Genomic DNA, 17,657 nt, shown 5'->3' on the forward strand with positions numbered 1-17,657 from the left:
GTTTTTACACAACTTGCTAGCAACTTCACAGATCTTTCCAGTCAAAATTTGGTTTAATAGATAAACCAGTATCTTAAAGGGGATTGGGTGTATGTGATGCAACATGCATCTCCCTCCAAATTCAGATCTACAGTGCCATCCTAACCATGTCTATTCAGAATTCAATGGAGCGCTCCTGTGTGAGTGGGGTTAGGATTGCAGTCTAAGACATGGGAGTCTGTGTAAATGCAGAATGTAGCATTAAGTGGAGACTTCAAAGCTGTTTCACACATTATACAGAAACAAACCTGAATTTGCCACCAAGTGTCCATTCAGTTGGGAATTCCTGCTAATTCAGGCTCCCTGATGAGTGTTGCTGTAGGATAGACAAGATTCCAAATACCAAATGCCTCAATGACTTTGGCCGTACATGCTTGAATGAGTCATCTCCCTATATAAACCAGCCTGGGTGTAAGGAAGGGAAAATTTCAATTTATCTTAGTGCCTCATTTTTACAGTTCACTTCTCCAGTTTGTGATACTCACATGAAAATAAACACATTTGTGCAAAGTAATTTGTCCAATATAATGCATATTTTAATGTTATTTTAACAAGCTGCATTTTCATGCACACTTTACCCTAGTATGTGCATTTTTGTACACATTATTTGGCTGGAGCTCTACATTACAAAATCACAGGAATTTTGCATGATGGCTAAATTTCAGTTTGTGTGTACAAATTAGGCATGTTTACCTTTCAGTGTGAACCAAATTGAATTCTCCCCTATTCCTACACGGGTGTTAAGATCTGCCAGGGAGACCCTCTTTAATGCTTGTCAATCAGGAATAGGGCTGGGCGATATTGGGTTTTCAACATTGTGGTGTATCGTCAGCCACACATCACGGTTTGGTGATATACCATGGTGTTGAAAAAAGCTGCATTGGCCCCAGCCGGTGAGATGCCAGGTGAAACTGCCACAGCTAGTATCCTATTGGAGTCAAGAAGCTTTTCGTCTCCTCCTTTCTTAGGCTGCCTTTCTTTGACTTCACCATAACAACACTGCCAGATAAACGAAGCGAAAAGAGCTCTTGGAGAGATGTTTTGCAGCAATCACTTGAGCATCTTCTCCACACAGAAATAGTACATTGAGGCCACTTTCCTGGCTGTGGATCTGTTCACATGGCTGAAGTCTTAGGATCTTGGACACAGATTTATGCAGAAAATATGGCAGTTCTCCACTTATCACTTCTCATGTGATTTCTCTCCCCCCATCCCTTAACCAGCAATCAAGTTCAAAATATGAGACCGAAAAATAGTTCCAATGGCTACTGCAAATGACGTACTCACCAAAATAGCTAATCTTTTCATACAGTTTGTTGCAGTGAACTAGGTGGGTTTTTTTTAAGAATACAAAAAATACAGCACATGGAAAAAGCTAGTTTTACTGTAGGGTAGTATGTCATGAAACAAACACACCAGGCTTATGTATGTGTACTTAAATAAAAACCCTTTGTTCCAAAAAGGGGGTTTCCTGATGCTCATGTTTACCTAACCTCACAGTTATAGTTGCAAATTTTACCTTCTTTGACAGTTTGAAAGATTCTCCTCTACTTTTCCATTCACAACCCAACACATTTACTCTAAAGGTCTAATTGTTTTCAAATGGGCTTCAAAGTATTCTTAGGCTTGGGATGTCAGTGGCTTTAAGTAACCACTTTCCTAGCAATGCCCTCAGCAACAGTCTCAGTAGTGTTATCCTTCTCTGCATGGCTTTGATATGTAAAAATAAACGAAGCTATAGAGATATATTGGGAGCACTTCAAATCCTATTGAAGAAATCGGAATTACCATTACTGTTCCTTTGAATGTGTCACTTTACTCTCATCTTGGAAAGATTTGGGATCTGTGCAGGAAAGCCAAAGACCTCCAGCAACCTTTGCATTTCATGGCTATTTGCCCCTCCATCCCTCCTCCAGTCCCATCTTTGAATTCATGCTGTGTACATCTCAAGCAACTGAAACCTAACACTTGAAAGGGGATTCTAGTCCATAAAAGGTTCTCTCTGTCAGGAAAGTGTATTTAGGATTGCAGCCTAAGAGCAAGCCCCATTGAGCTCAAGTTCTACTCAGAACTCATTCCTGACAAGATTCTTTTGTAATCACGGTTAAATATTTGCCTGAGTACCGCAAGCTTGATTTCAGCTGTTTATATTGGGGGTGTCCGGGACTCCGGTTCTGTTCTTGGCCTAAAGTGGAGTATTAAAAACCTACTGTTATACCGTGCTTTTTCTCCAGTATCTTTTTTCCCCACCAAGGTGTTGGAAGTCTATGGGGTATACACCAGGAGTATTGTTACTTAGGTTGGAAAAGGGAGTGCATCCCCCACTCCTACGCCTCAGAAAAGGTTCAAGAGAGGGATGGCTGCTGGTCCACAATCTTCTCACTTTTTTTCTGGAAAACTGGCCTCGGATTGTTTCAAAGATTTATTTGGCCAAAAAGTTGACGCAAAAAAAAGTTCACATCATTGGATGGCTCTATCAAAACTATGTTCAGCTCTTAAATAACCTGCTGACTGTCTCTACCCAAAACTGCAGGTTTCAGCCATGAGCTCTGCTGCTGGAGACATCTCTTTGGAAACTGTAGGGCTTACTTCCTATTAACAAGGAGCAAAACAACAACAACACCCAATTATTTCCATTTTCCAGAAATGGAGGAGCAAAAAGCCTCTCTGCTCCTTTTCTTTTTCTTTCTACTTTCTCCCATGTACTTTCACTGTATATGGGAAAGACCCTGATTTTAAGGGCAAGCCCCATCACTTCAAGCAGAAAATCATCTCCCATCGATTTCATTGTAGTTTACTTCAAAGTTAAGTGTATTTAATATTGTATCACTGAGATCACAATCTTGGAAACAATATCACTGGAATCTATGCAATAAATAAAGGGGACTAATTCAATGGCTTTGAGGCAAATCCCACGGTGAAGTCCACGGGACTCAATTGCAAGTAAATACGTTCAATGTCAAAGTTATAGTGATACTTGATCAATTTATGCACAGGCCACTTTTTCACTTGGTCTCTTAGCATGTTTACATTTTGGGGCTCATTATATAAGAAGACAAAGGAGGAAAAGCCCACCACTACCAGACTGCAGTATTGAATGTAATATTCAAAATATCCTCTGGGATATTTTCTTTAGATTAGAGGATCTAGACATTAATATAGCTAGAAAGGAAGACCGAAAGCATTTGAAGAGGGTTTTTTTTATTATTATTCCCATGCTCTTAATTTTGAAAAAAAAAATCACAAAAACATAACTTATAAAACAATATATATACTGCATCCTCCACAACAGCATTATTGAAACATCCAGCGTAACGGTTACCACAGGTGGGAATACACTGGGAAAGAAGTACCTTGTGCATTTTATATTACGTTTCTTTGTCATCTACAGGTAATAAGTATTGACAGAAAGAAGCAACAAATATGTCTGCAGGAAAACTTCATATGCGTTTTTAATGCGTATTAATAGTTAAAGATCATATTTATCATTTTCATAGTCATTTTAAGTATTATCTACATTTACATCATAACACCTTTTAAAGATTTCTTGTTTGGGCTCCTTGCTTTTTGTTCAGAGCTGGAAAAGCAAGTCACTGTTTCAAACATTTTCCCCATCCACGAGATTACTATACTCCTTTCCTTTTAAGATGCAGTATCGAAGTTTCAGGATAGTCCTTTTCTGTATTTTAAACATTTCTGTCCCTAGATTCTCTAGGAGAATTCTTTCTTAATTAAAAAAGAGCCATTTAAATAAGGATGAACGATAATTTGATTATCAGGGGTAAGACTTTGCAAAGGGGAAGGGCTGGGGGAGGGTGTTCCGCAAAGTTCCTTTTTAAAGGGAGGCGATTTAAAGAGGGATGTTGGGGCGGGGGAGATACTGCCGTCTTGGAAGGGAAGAAACGAGAGAGAGGTAGGAACCTTTCCAGCCGCTTAGTGCTCGGCATGGCCGGCTCTCAATCGCTTTCAGCTAAAGAAACAAATCCCCATCGAGAGTCACTCATGCACGTGGAAAACAACGCCGCCCACCCGACGGCCAAGCGCAGGGAAAGGCGAAAAGATAAACAGAACCTCCCTGACTGAAGTGGTTGACCCTTGTCAGGATGACATTTGCTCGGGTTGAGAGTTCCCATCTTTCCATTGACCCGAAGCCCCGCCCCCTCTCGCCAGAGTCCCCGCCCCTTCTCCTGAAACGGCCGGAAAAGCAAGCAAAACCCCACCCCAGAAACCACGCCTCTTCCCCCTCCCACCCTCTACCACAAAAACCGCGAACCGCGCATTTCTTCGCTGGCGCGGCTTCTTCCCCCGCCCCGCCCTCTCTCCTCCCCGCCGTATTTCCTCGAATAAAGTGGACGCTTAGAAGAGGAAGTCCTGTGCAAGTTCAAGTAAACACGCATACAAAACCCGCATCATCCAGAGGAGAACGAAATACATTGCAACTCATCCCCTTGTTTCAGGGCCGGGCTGGGGCGTCGTCTGAACCCCCGTCTTTCTCTCTCTCTCTCTTTCTCTCTCTCCTTTCCCGTTGTCGTCGCCGCCCCGCCGCCGCCGCCGCGCCCTTCCTCCTGCGGGGCTCCCTGGGGCCCCTTCGCGCAGCCGCCGCGGTCCCTGTGCGGAGGCGCCGGCCCGTCAGCTGTTGTACTGGCAGGCGTTGAGGGTGGAGCCGGGGCTCTGCAGGCCGCTGTAGCCGAAGTTCGAGTGCTGCTTGGACTTGAGCCTCAGGCTGGCCAAGCTGGAGTTGCAAGTGTCCCGGTAGACGCTGTAGGGCGAGCCCGGCGGGCCGTAGGGGCAGGCGGGCGACGACATGGCCGTGTTGAGCGACGAGCCGCTCAGGTTGTTGAGGCCCGCGTTGGGCACGCCCGGCACGGCCGAGTGGCCCATGGACGACGGCATGCTCATGGAGGGCAGCGTGCTGGGCGCCGAGAACATGGACTGCGCCGACGAGAGCGGGCTCATGGAGTTGAAGAAGGTGAAGCTCTTGGACGAGAGCGGCGCCGGCGCCAGGCTCTTGGCGTGCCAGTAGTTGGACGGGTAGCCCGCGTACACCTCCTCGTAGGGCTGCATCAGGCCGCTGAACTGCGGCACGTAGCCGCTCTTGCACAGGTCCATCTGCTGGTTGCGCTCCCGCTTCCGCCACTTGGCGCGCCGGTTCTTGAACCACACCTGCAAGGGGCGGACAAAGCAGGGCCCGGGCTTAGCAAGGGGTTGGCCAGACTCCACCGACGGCGAAAGCCATGCACGCCTTTCCCCTAATCACCCACCCTCGGGAGGGCATGAGAATCGTCATCCCAGGGCCGTGGGTTCGGGCCCCAAGTTGGGCAAAGTATTCCAGCGTGCCAGGAGTTGGACTCAGGAGTGCCAACTTGAATAAAATATTGGTGGGGGGGGGGGGCAGGCAAGTCACACCCCGCATAATTGAGCCTGGATAGCTCAGTTGGTTAGAGCGTGGTGCTGATAATGCCAAGGTTGCAACAGCTGCATAGTCTTGCATTGGTCCCTTCCTGCTCTATGATTCTATGATCACATGAAGTGGCGCGCACATGTCATTTGAATACCCATGAACTGGGGAGGACGGGGACCCTATTTTATTGGGACCCTAGAAGTTGGCTCCTATGGTTGGACTAGATGACCCTGGGATCCCTTCCAGCTCTTACGAGATTCTGATTTCATAGAATCAGAGTCGGAAGAGACCACAAGGGCCATCCAGTCCAACCCCCTGCCAAGCAGGAAACACCATCAAAGCATTCCTGACAGATGGCTGTCAAGCCTCCGCTTAAAGACCTCCAAAGAAGGAGACTCCACCACACTCCTTGGCAGCAAATTCCACTGTCGAACAGCTCTTACTGTCAGGAAGTTATTCTTAATCATCATGTTTAGGTGGAATCTTCTTTCGTGTAGTTTGAATCCATTGCTCCGTGTCCGCTTCTCTGGAGCAGCAGAAAACAACCTTTCTCCCTCCTCTATATGACATCCTCTATATGATGTCCTCTATATGACATCCTTTTATATATTTGAACATGACTATCATATCACCCCTTAACCTTCTCTTCTCCAGGCTAAACATACCCAGCTCCCTAAGCCGTTCCTCAATTGCCTTATTTCCCCTGCGCCCCCCCTTTATTACATGTCACCATTAAGCGGTACAGAAAATAATTAATAATAAGAATAATAGCATGGAAGGCTTCAAAGTTGGCTGCCAGCCCTGCTGCCCTAAAGTACGTCCCTCTGTGGCACCCGCCGCTATGCGGTCAGAGCCTTTTTAATGGGAAGCGTTCAGCAGATGAAACTTAAGGACCCAAGAAGGGTAGCATCAGATTCAAAGTCCGGCCATTCCGGGGATGGGCAGCTGGTGGCGGGTGCGCTTCAAGATGTCGCTGGCGTCCACTTCCCATCATCCCTGGCCTTTGCTGGTGCTGGCTGGGGCTGACGGGAGTAGACAATATCTGGAGGATAGGACATTGGCAACGCCGGAGCTAGTTGCGTACTGGCCAGCCCGATGCTTCCGGAAAGCGTCTCCGCTCAACTGAAGCTCGACTAAGATGCCGTTTAGTTAACAGCTAATATATATTAACGTCTCTCCGTTGTGGCATCTTCATGCCAGATTATGGAACCACTTGGTGGAATTTCTGGAGGCCTTGCTAAAATGTAGTAGGATGGATGTTTTCTGAAAACTAGAAGTATTCTGCCAAATGCTTTGCAAGGGTGCAACATGGTTAAAAGTAATAGTTGCTTCTGAGCCATTTAGGGCAACCTAAGTAAAGGCAGAAACACTTCGAACACATTCAAAATTGTTTTTCTTTCTCTAAAAGAAGAGCTGTCAATGTTCAATAGATTTCTGCTATTTCTTTCTCCTTTAATCCCCCAAATATGAAAGAAATCTATGAGTTATTCTACTAGCTTATTGCACTCAAATACATTGCTCACCTGATCTAGCAATATAACCCTGGCACTAAAAATAGGTTTGGGGCCATCTTGTAAGGACAGCCTATATTAATTCTTAAGTTTATTGAAGTGGATATGGAAGCATGAAGTTTATTTATTTTTAATGGTCTTTCATGTTTTAACTTTGTATGTTGCCTTGATGTTTTATGATAGATAGTATCGAAACACTGTTTAGAAATTTTGAAAATGGATGGCAGAGGGTGACTGGAATGTTAAATACATGCAGGATCAGCACATTAAACTTTTTTTTTAAATTATTATCCATTGTATATAGACACCTACCACTCTCTCAGCCCAATTTATGCATTTGATAAAAGTAATCTATTGCCTTTAAAAGACTGCACAACGCCAGCCTTTAAAACAGGTGTGGGGGCCTGTGGCCCTCCAGATGTTGCTGAATTACAGCTCCCTGACCATTGGCTATGCTGGCTGGGGCTGGTGGCATCCAGCAACATCTGGAGGGCCTTAGGAGTTCCCTGTCCCAGCTTTAAAAGGTGCCATGGTACTTTTGACCATCTTTTTGCTGCAAGCTAGCATGGTTACTGGTATGGACTTTTTAAAAAGCTGAACTGTCACTTGCAATATTTCCCATATTCATGCTGCTCCACTCCACTGGGAAAGCTGTTTGTGGATAATCTATTATGCCAGAGAAGCCATTCAGCTTCCCCCCCCCCCGCCTCCACCCCCAGCCCTCCCAAAGGAACAGCTGGAGTTGAAGTCAATTGAGTAGAACCAAGAAGCCAGTAGAGTACAATTTGTTTCTAGGTCTCAGCTAGGGTCCAGTTCCTGTCTCTGGGGAGCAATTATCCGTAAAACTAAGGCTGCAAGCCAGTTAAAGAACGTTGGCTTTAAGAGAGCTTTTAATTGATTAATCAGCAAATGAATTGAATATAAATAAATATGCCAATTTCCGAAACCTCAGTCTAGGTGCCTTTCTGGGGAGACTGAAGAAAATAAGTTGTCCATCTATTTGTGCCCAGTCTGAACTCATGCCAGATTCTAGATTTCCCTTATCAAGTTTTCCTGCTCTCCTTTAAAAAGCCCTGGAGAAAGTTGTCCGAGGAAGAACACACTTCCTCAAAAATGAATTCTGTATCTGCCACCCCTTTTCCAAGCATTATGTCTTTGAGGTTTCATGCAATAGGACATGTAATCTGTTTTTTGTCCTTGCTGTTTTGTCCTTGCACAAATCCCTTCCTGCAGACTGCTGCTTTGGACGGGCACCCGATTTCTCTCCTCTTTATGATCTCCAAAATTTCAAACCCTCACTTCCTTTCTCTGCAGAGAATTAACTACCCTTGACCATACTCTTGTTGTGATCAGGCCCTGGTTATGGCGGCTGGTCTGCTTTGTCCAATGCTAACGCTTTAAACAAAAAACTCACCAAAAACACCCTCCTTACAGATCATAAAAAGTGGGACCGGGCAAGTAGGTTTAAGGTAAACACAGAGCCAACCACCCCCTACACCCTTTGCCTTTCAATGGATGCAGCATCTGCCTTTGCGTTTAATATTCAGAATTTACAGCTTTGCTGCTGGAGAGCAAAAGGAGACTGGTTGCTCCTGGGATTTAATGTAAAAAACGGTGAAAGAGGAGGGGGGTGAGGGATCTGATGCAGATTTGTGGAAAGTGCATCTTTGGGAAATGCTTTGAGTTCCCTTTCATAAAAACCCAGGGCTCAGAGAACAGGAAAAGACACCCAACTCATAACCTGAAGCAGGACACAGCCGGATCTGGTTTAGCGTGCTGTTAAGAGACGGCAGATCTAATGGGGAGGTATGTCTTCCACGTGGTTTCTGCTGCAGGTTAAAATATCTTCCCCTCCCTTGGTGGAAAATATCGGCCTCCGGAACTGCCTGTGTTACTGGTGGGTTGTGTGGTCTTTGTACAGGTCCTGGCTAAGGAGAGTCAGGGAAACCAAGCAGATGTGAGACGACATCACACCCACCTGGCCTCTTAGAAAGTGAGCTCTTCTCTTCCTTCTAACAGAACCCAATTTTCCTTAAGTAAGGTCCTTCCAAAAAGTGGAGTGGTCGCTGTGTCATTCAAGGGGGCCTTTCAGACTCAGCCACCTACTTCAAAATTATGTATGTAGCTGATGCTCACCAGTGTCTGAGTTTAGGGGCAACAAACTCGAATGCTACATTGAGAACAGGAATGCAAATTGTGAGGACCAGGGAGGAGGATGGATCCGGTGTAAATATAAAAGAGGAAACGAAGAAAGGCGACACACTCAAAACCTGTAATTCATTTTTCAGAAGGTGCTTCCAGACAGGAATTTCCTGAAAATGAGGCTAATAGTTTTAATGATGGTTTCTAGACGTTTTAAAGGAAGGTCCTCTTAGCAAATTAAGGGTGGATTGGCAAAACTGAGTTTTAAGGCTGCTTCTAAATATATATGTATTATCTACAGAAGGCTGAAGGAGGAGGAGAATTGCAATGAGTGGGAATGAATTCCCCGAAATTTTTCCTCACCAAATGTTCAGCTTGCCCACACGTATATTATTATTATTTATTGATTTATCTACCTCTTACTTGCCAAAATGGCTTCTAAGCTATTTACAAGTATAAACGCAATCACAAAATTTACTTGGGAGGAAATCTGATTTTTCTGACTGCCCCTGAAAGGTTAAAAGCGGCATCTGCTGCAAGCGACGCTTTTATTGGTTTGTTTTGCCCAGGTCTCAGTGATTTACTTAGGCCAAAGTGGGATTTCCGAAAACGGCCTTTCTTTTAGATTTGGACAGAAGTAAGGACGGGGCGATCACAGCCGAATGAAGTCCTACAAACGGGGCTAGTTCCCAGAGTTTGAGGCTACAGTCTTAGATCTAGCTTTGGGGGAAATAGGACCCGTGGGGAGTGACACCCCTTGGCAAAAATATAGGAAGGTGTCCCTCGCCCTCCATTGATCCTCAGATGACCCACTTCGGCTGGATCGCACCAAAACTAGTCTAAACGCATCCCTGCAAAAATGCAGCATATTCCCCGATTGACCTCAGAGATACTTCCTCTCAAGTCACAGAGCCTCGGGGTTGCTGCTTAAATTTCCTTTACTGCAAAAACGACCCATAGCCTTTTTTTTGTTTTTTGTTTTGCTTGTCACAAGAAGGGCTGCCATTTCGTGCGCCGTTCCCGGGGAATAAGCGGGGATTCACTTTTGAGGAGACAGAGCTAGCCTAATTGCATTTTCTGAAATACCGGTAAATATCAAACCCCTGCGGATTTCCCAGTTCTAATAGCCCGATCCCTAAGCCGGTTAAGTGCCCGTTTATTTATTTTTTATTTTTTTGTTTGAAAATAAATTAGCGGGGCTTCCTTTGCAACTGCCACTTGGGGACAGAATATCAGCCTAACAGGGCGATTTAAGCGGACTGAGGAGGAGGTGGCTGAGATACCATGCAGACGTGACTTCAGAGTCACACTGGAGTTGGTGTGATTTACCCCCGAGTGCATCGGACCCGGCTTCACCGCGGTTTCAAAAACCCCAATACTCCAAGCTGACCTCCAGCGGAAAAAAAGCATTTCCCTTAACGTTTTCCGAGCAGAGTTTACGCATATACTCCCTGATCGCTTCTCCTGCCCCACAGCGGTAGACAAGCCCCTTTGGGGTGGTCGCCAGCTGGAGCCCATGATGACGCGGTTTTAAGAGATTGCGATGCAGAACCATTGAACTGAATGGGCGTCTTGAGATTCGCTTCTGCCCACTGTAGTTATGTCGCAAACTATCCTCAGCGGGGATTAAACGCACCCGCAGCTCTGGCGCTAGGAGGATTCATTCTCCCTACAGTGTAAGGAGTATCCTGAGCTCATAAATGGGGTGGGGGGTGGGGTGGAGGAGGAGAAACAGAGAGAGAAAAGAGGGCGGAGAGAGAACCTCCAAAAAAGTCCAATAAACTAAAAATCCAAAGTTAAAAACAAGCAAAGAGAAAGTTTAATAAAATACTAACCGTTTCCCTACGGCAAGATATTTTTTTCCTGCCAGTTGGGGCAGGAAAACTTTAAAAACAAACGAACGAACGAACGAACGAACAAACAAACAAACAAACAAACAAACAAACAGAAACAGCCCCTGCAGTTGTAGGCAAGAGAGGCGTAAGAGATCTGCTCTGTACGGATTTAGGACTATAATGATTTGTTGACTTGGGAGCCCAATGCAACTGGCCCTGGTAGCTGAGTTTACTCTGCGGATCCTGTCCGTGCTGCGCTAGCGATTCCTACCTACGCGCAGACTTGGAAGTCGCGGAACCTTTGATTTCAACGAAATCTCTCCAAGCGAAAGTGTTCTTTGGGGTGTGTTAGAGCTTCAAGTTAGAAATGATATTAATAATCAATATACCCTCTCCTGCCACCCTCAACATTCCCACGTCCACAAGGCCCAGTCCATATAAAGTCCAATGGGATTGCTACTTCGATCCTGAACATTGAATTTGTAGTTTCTTTAATTCCAGGGGAACTTAGCGTTTTAGGGCCACGCGCTTGAACTGAACTCTCACCGAAAGCGGGTTGGACAGTCAGGGAGACGGAGCCATCCGCTTAAAAAAAAAAAAAAAAAAAAAAACATTTTTGCGAACCAGGCTGTTGGCCTTCAAACAATATGTACACGAATATAAGGAAGGGGTGGCCAAAACAAAGCGAAACAAAACAAACCGCACAGGAAATGGGACCTTTTATATATGGTTCCCTGCTGGTTTTAGGGATTTTGCACAGCTCTCTCTAACACACACAGAGCACCCCCAGCGCAACATATCAAATGGCATTGCATTTCACCGGGATTTACTTTCACGCAGTGGGCACGATCCAGCAACAAACCCTATGTTTAACTCAGAAGTCCGACTGAGCGCTATGTAATTCACCCTCGCGGATTATGTTTCCTGGGGAGAGTTAAGCAGGTACTTTGGCTAGGCCGCCGAATTCAATGTGACCTTCCAGGCCAAAGCATCGTTGCTTGGAATTAAGTCTCAGTGAGCTCAGGTGAACCTGAACCCACAGAAATGGACCTATCTGAAGTGCTTATTTTGGGCTGGATCGTGTCCAGTGTTCTCCTCCAGGGCAATCCAGGACAAGCCTCTTAATTTAATTTAAATCTCCGCGTTCTGCAGTAATTTAAGTACAGCGCGCAAATGCCACGTTCTGTCCAGCCAGCGCCATTCACAATGCCCAGCACATGCAAAGGATCGCGGCCCTTGCCTTCTCCTACATTAGCTAAAGGCGCGGTGTGTTCGCTCCCCTACACAGAATGCGTAGACGCCAGAATGTGGGCCGGCGCTATACAGAGGGCTAAATAAACGAGGCATTTCAGAGGGTGTCTCCTATTCTTTCCCGCCTCTGGTGTGTTTAAATAAGCTTAAACTTAATAGAGCTGAAGTGCAGGGTTCTGTCCTTGACGTGTCTCCCTGATCAAGTTAGCTGCAGTCTAGCTATCTAAGGAAATGCGCCAAGGAAACGCCGCGCAAGCGAAGCACCACCCAATGAGAGCGGCCGGGGCCAAGACTCCCCGGGGGGGGGGGGGAAGAAACCCACAAGTTCCTCACTTCTAGATCAGACGGCACAATTGTTTTTGTTTTGTTTTGAAAGATCCCTTCCTGACCCCATGAAAAAGAGCGCATTCATAAAGGTTTTCTACCCGGATGCCTGGGCTCCCTCTCTCTCTCTCTCTCTCCCAGCAATCGCCCGAAGAGAAAATAGATTTCCTGCTTGGTATTAAATGGCTGCATTTAATTAATCCAGGAGAGAACAGTAAATTCTGAAAGATGGCTCTCCTGGCCAAGACCCGCTTTTCCCATGCTACGGAAAAGGACAATGATCTGGGGCGCGTTCCCCCTCTCTTTTTCTCCCTCTCTTTATAAAGATTATTGTTTGTTTACGGCCCAATCCTGGGCATGTTTACTCGGAAAGAAGTCCCTCTGTGCTTGGTTGAGCTTGCTCCTTAACGTTCGTAGGATTGCGCCTTCAGCAGTGTAATGGAGCAATGATTTTGTTTTAAATAAAGCCTCGCCCGCGTTTCTGGAGGCCTGTCTCCCTAGCGGCTTTAGGGCCAACGAAGTGCCAGGATGGGCGCCTTTCCACTGCCGCCTTCTCCACCCCTGGGCCCAGGAGGCCCCAGACGCCTCGGAAGGGCTCGCGGCTGCTTGGATCCTGCACTCTGCGGATCTTGATTTTCTGCGGAAAATCACCTCTGATGCTCCTACACGGAACTGGCTTCAGCCCTGTGATGGCGGCCTGAACTTCCCCCCGGGATTTCCCCTCCACCGGGAGCCCGAAAGTTTGTTGCGCGTGGATTCTTTGGTCCTCAGGCGCCCGTTTGGTTTCTTACTCCCGAGTAAATCTGAGGCCGCTTACGTGCGAGCCCGTTGCTTGGAAGTAAGCAGCGAGGCGCGCGTCTAAGTAAGCAGGGCGAGGAGTGAGTTGCGCGGCTCCTACACCACATTCGACGGGGACTTTCTCCTCCATGCAACCCAACTCTATGCACGTTTATTCTGAAGCAAGTCTCGCTGTTCTCGGTGGGACTTCCTTCCGAGCAAGTGGGAATATAGGGCTGCAATAATTACCTTGGTTAAGGAGATGGCAAGCACAGAGCTGGTCAGGCCCAGCTCAGCCTTGTTTTCCTGCATGGAATTATGCATTTTGCTGCCTTCAGTAAAGCAGATTCCCCCATTCTTGAAATACTCTCTCTTTTTTTTCACTACGAAGGAGCTAAGTCTAATTACAAACTATAGGACTTCCCTCCTCTTTTTGTAGATCTTCCTAGCATAAAGTGAAATCGACCAGAGATGTCTTAGGATCTGTAAAAACAAAGCACCCTTGGACAGTCCCACCACCGCCAGATCCCCCGGTCTTCCAACAACCGGCGCTCCCTCTTAACCGCCTCCTGTCCCAATCGCTCCCTCTCCTCGGATTTCACCTGGGACTCCTCTATCTGGTAGACCGGTGTCTAATTAAGGCTCAAGGCTGCGCTCCTCTCCGCACAGGCACACCTACCCGGGAGAAGAAGGCCGCGCTACCACTGGAACAAACTTACTTGGAAGTCCGTCCCCCTGGGACCCGCACATATGGGGGCTTACTTCCGAGAAAAGCTGTTTCTCGACCTGGGCTCCATCCGTGCCCGGCCAAGAGGCGGCGAAGGCCCAGGGGAGTTGGCGATGGGCTTTTACGGGCTGCCTCGGAGTTGTCTTCAGACAAGCCTGGGAAGTGGCTGGGTTGGTTAACCCTGGGAGGCGGGCGCCCGAGGAGATTGCGGAGCGTGGCTCACCCTGACTCGGGGCTCCGTGAGGTTGGTCCACACCGCGATCTCCTCCCTCATGCTCATGTCCGGGTATCGGTTCCTCTGGAAAGTGGCCTCCAGCTCCTGCAGCTGCTGGCTGGTGAAGTGCGTCCTTTGCCGCCTCTGCTTCTTCTTCTTCGCCGGGTCATCCACGTTCCCGTCGTCGCTTTTCTGCACGCCGCTTCGCTCCTTTTCTGCAAAGGCAAAGGGCCGGGCATAACGAGGCGAAATAAAGAATTACAATTAGAAGGGGGGCGGAGGGGATAGAAATGTACAAACTGCTTCTCTAAGTCCTGACTCCCTAGCCCAAGTCAGCGCCACCAAACTCTCCTTCGGAAAGAAATCTGAATGAGGTCTGGATTTGTAGCCCAAATCTTCCTGAAATGCATCCTAGCACAGCAGCAAAAGCTCCTGGACTGGAACCATCGCGTCTGTTTTAGAAAACCTCATCAAACACAACCCAAACCCAGAACCGAGGATTTTCCATTACAAAAGCAAAGGCCAATCAAACCCGGATCCTGACCCAGTCTTCCTTTTACGCAAACGACAACAGATTTTTTGTTTGTTTTGTTTTCATAATGGACTTTAAGAGATTCAAGGTGGGGAAAACATTTCTTTAAAAGGCGTGGGAAACCTTTACAAGTCATTTCTTTATGCACTTTTAAAAAGTCTCTAAAGACAATGAAGAATTCACATCGATTTTTGTTGTTGTTATTTTTGGATATTTTCCTAGCAGGCACCAGGACACAAAATATACTCCCCACAAGGGGAACGTTTGAATTTACTTAACCCGAAAACGAAGCCTTTCACACAACTGGATTAAATTTCTACTTTGGGCATTTAGATGTCAAATGATTTTTTTCAGTTAGGTAAAATTTAGAACCTTGTTTTTCTATGGTTCGTTAAATAAAGTAAAACAACAACAGCAAAAACAAAATACATTTGATCCCACCTACACCTTTCAAAAATGGAAATTTGAATTATTTTCAGTTTCGAAGTGCAAGATGTGTGCACGTGTACACACAATTTAAGGCAAAACATAATACTCGGTACAAGCTTCTATTTGCACATTACATCAAGACCAGGGCTTCAGTCTACGACCCTCTGAAGTCAATGAAAGAAGACTTCAAGGGCAAGAGCTCCATTGACTTCAACGGAAAAAATTTAATCACATTCTGAAGTCTGCCTCTGACATCAATAGGACTTTCAAGATGTCATAGGTATGCGCCCTGTAGTGCAAGTGTCCTCGCCTTACCGTGTTTATGGAAGAGAATCTTACTCGGCTACCAGTGATCGCCAAAAAAAGAAGAATATTTTTATTCCTGCTTAATAATATTAGTATATCTATTTAAATTATACAACGTTCATTTTATAGCAATGCATTCTACAATGGGGCGAGGAGCGGCAGCGAAATCTATGGCTTTTTACTTATTTTAAAAGCAATATAAGAGGAAATACCTAGACAGGTCAATTTGATTTCAGTGAATTTGGTGGTTCAGCGGCACTACGGTGCTAACATATTAATGTAGAAGAAACATATTTCAGACCGGCAAACTTTTCTATCATGCAGCACGATCTTCTACTTGTTTACTCAAGAGAAAATCCCAGAGTCCAACTGGGACTTGCTCCCAAGGGGTTGCCTCCTGAGGTGATGCTTTGAGAGCACTAATCATTTCGTCTTAACTGAAGCTATTCAGCTTGCAATCCCTGGCAGCAAATATAAACCACTGAACCCAGCGGCACTTTCTTCCGAGTAGAAACGTTTAGGGTTGGGTTACCAGTGTGGTCTGTTTTTCTGCATCGATATATTCGTTCATTATTTCAGAGCCACTCCAATTTTACGGGCTTGCAAACCGGTTTTTAAATTCATATTTACGAAGTATTTTATCAATAGCAATAGACACGTGTGTTAACCGATGCTGATGCGTTGCGCGTGTCTATCGTAGTATGCAAACAGGAGTCCATATGCAAATCTTTTCAGGTGGGATTATGTGTACTCCACACATAATCGACTATGCAAACGAAGCAAATATTATGAAAACCACCCATTTTACTCCACGACGCTTAAAAAAGTAACATTCTCAAATAATTGCAATAATTTTTTAAACAAAGGGACTATGGATCTCAATCATAGGCAGTTGTGTGTGTATGTGCAGAATGAGAGCCATTTTGTTCGTACATAAAACTTTGCTTTTTTTTTAACAGGCTGATGTCTAACAACATTATTTGAAGTCCCAGTTCTATGGCATTGACTTAGGATCGTCACATTCTAATTTCTCTATGTATTGAAACGCACAAATTGTAATTGAATCCGCGCGTAAATATATGTACAACACACCAGTGTTTATGTAATTAACAAACCAAACCAAACCATAGCACAGGATCCATCAAACTTCAAGCTCTTTCCTCCCATTGATTTCAAAGCTGAGATTAAAGCAAAGCATACACTTTAATCATTGGGATGTGGGGGGGGGGGCTTCAGAATCCCCCCCACACACTTTGTTTGGATCGGAAACTATGTGCCATTCTATAGAGCGAGAAGAATTCCGTGTGCTCCTATCAGTGTGTGTAAGGCACGCACACCACCCATACAAACACGCGCACGCATACACCTCAAGGATTCATGCAAACAAGAGTGAATGCGCTTTAATTCGCATCTGGAATGTTTATCCTAAATCCAAGGCTTAGTACTGAATTTATTTCCTTGAAATGTATTTGGGAAATGTCGTTTTATGTATCGGGCAGTGAGGATCCGAAAATCCTAAATAAACGAGCTCTACTCCTGCAAAAAAACAACAACCCTCAATTCCCTTTAAGTCACCGATTAATGCCTATCCCTCGCTCTGGCTGTGCTTAAAATGACTCCTGAGTTCATCTGGGAGCTCTGAAAGCAAAGAGGCGAGTTCAAACGGTTACACGGTTCAAACCCCAAAGTGGTAAATGACCTTATTGCAGCCTGTGATAGCCCTCTTTCCAGTAAGCGGTTTGCAAAGCAAACAAGGCCTGGAACGCGCTCGCCTCGTTAAAAGTTTCCTTGGTGGTGTCCAAGCCAGAAACCCATCGCAACCCAGATCCCACCCACTCCAGCCCCGGCTGGGATCCTCCAACTCGCCATCCCTGGAAAGAGGGTCCGACTGGCTAGCAGGCATATTTCACTTTGGGACGCCTCCTCGAATTGGTAGAGGGCTGGCGAACTGCCTCTGAGAGAATATATATACATATATATATGTATATGTATATGTATATATATTACTATATATACATATAAATTATATACATATAAATCTTTGGAACCGCCATCCATCAAGGCGATTGAGATCTTGGCCTTTGATTTATCCCTCTTGCCCGTTTCATTACAGGGGGGGGGAAAGGGAGGGTCTGCCTTCTCCAACGGGCCTCTGATACAGTTTCAAAT

The 17,657-nt window shown here is 45.7% G+C and overlaps 1 protein-coding gene across 2 annotated transcripts in view; it reads right to left on the minus strand.

Moving 5' to 3' along the window:
* Nucleotides 1–4,573: 4,573 nt before the first annotated feature.
* PITX1 (paired like homeodomain 1) overlaps nucleotides 4,574–17,657 on the minus strand; it is a 41,614-nt gene continuing 28,530 nt past the window's right edge. Inside the window, exons 4-5 of one of the 2 annotated variants that reach the window (XM_033140130.1) lie at nucleotides 14,231–14,436; nucleotides 4,574–5,202 (exon numbers count right to left, since the gene is read on the minus strand). In XM_033140130.1, coding sequence (XP_032996021.1) covers nucleotides 4,669–5,202; nucleotides 14,231–14,436 — 740 coding nt within the window. In that variant the 3' untranslated portion in view covers nucleotides 4,574–4,668. The remainder of the gene's footprint in view (nucleotides 5,203–14,230; nucleotides 14,437–17,657) is intronic. The other variant, XM_033140129.1, reaches the window with a different exon arrangement.

Source organism: Lacerta agilis, chromosome 2 (assembly GCF_009819535.1).
Source record: "Lacerta agilis isolate rLacAgi1 chromosome 2, rLacAgi1.pri, whole genome shotgun sequence".
NCBI classification, from domain to species: domain Eukaryota; kingdom Metazoa; phylum Chordata; class Lepidosauria; order Squamata; family Lacertidae; genus Lacerta; species Lacerta agilis.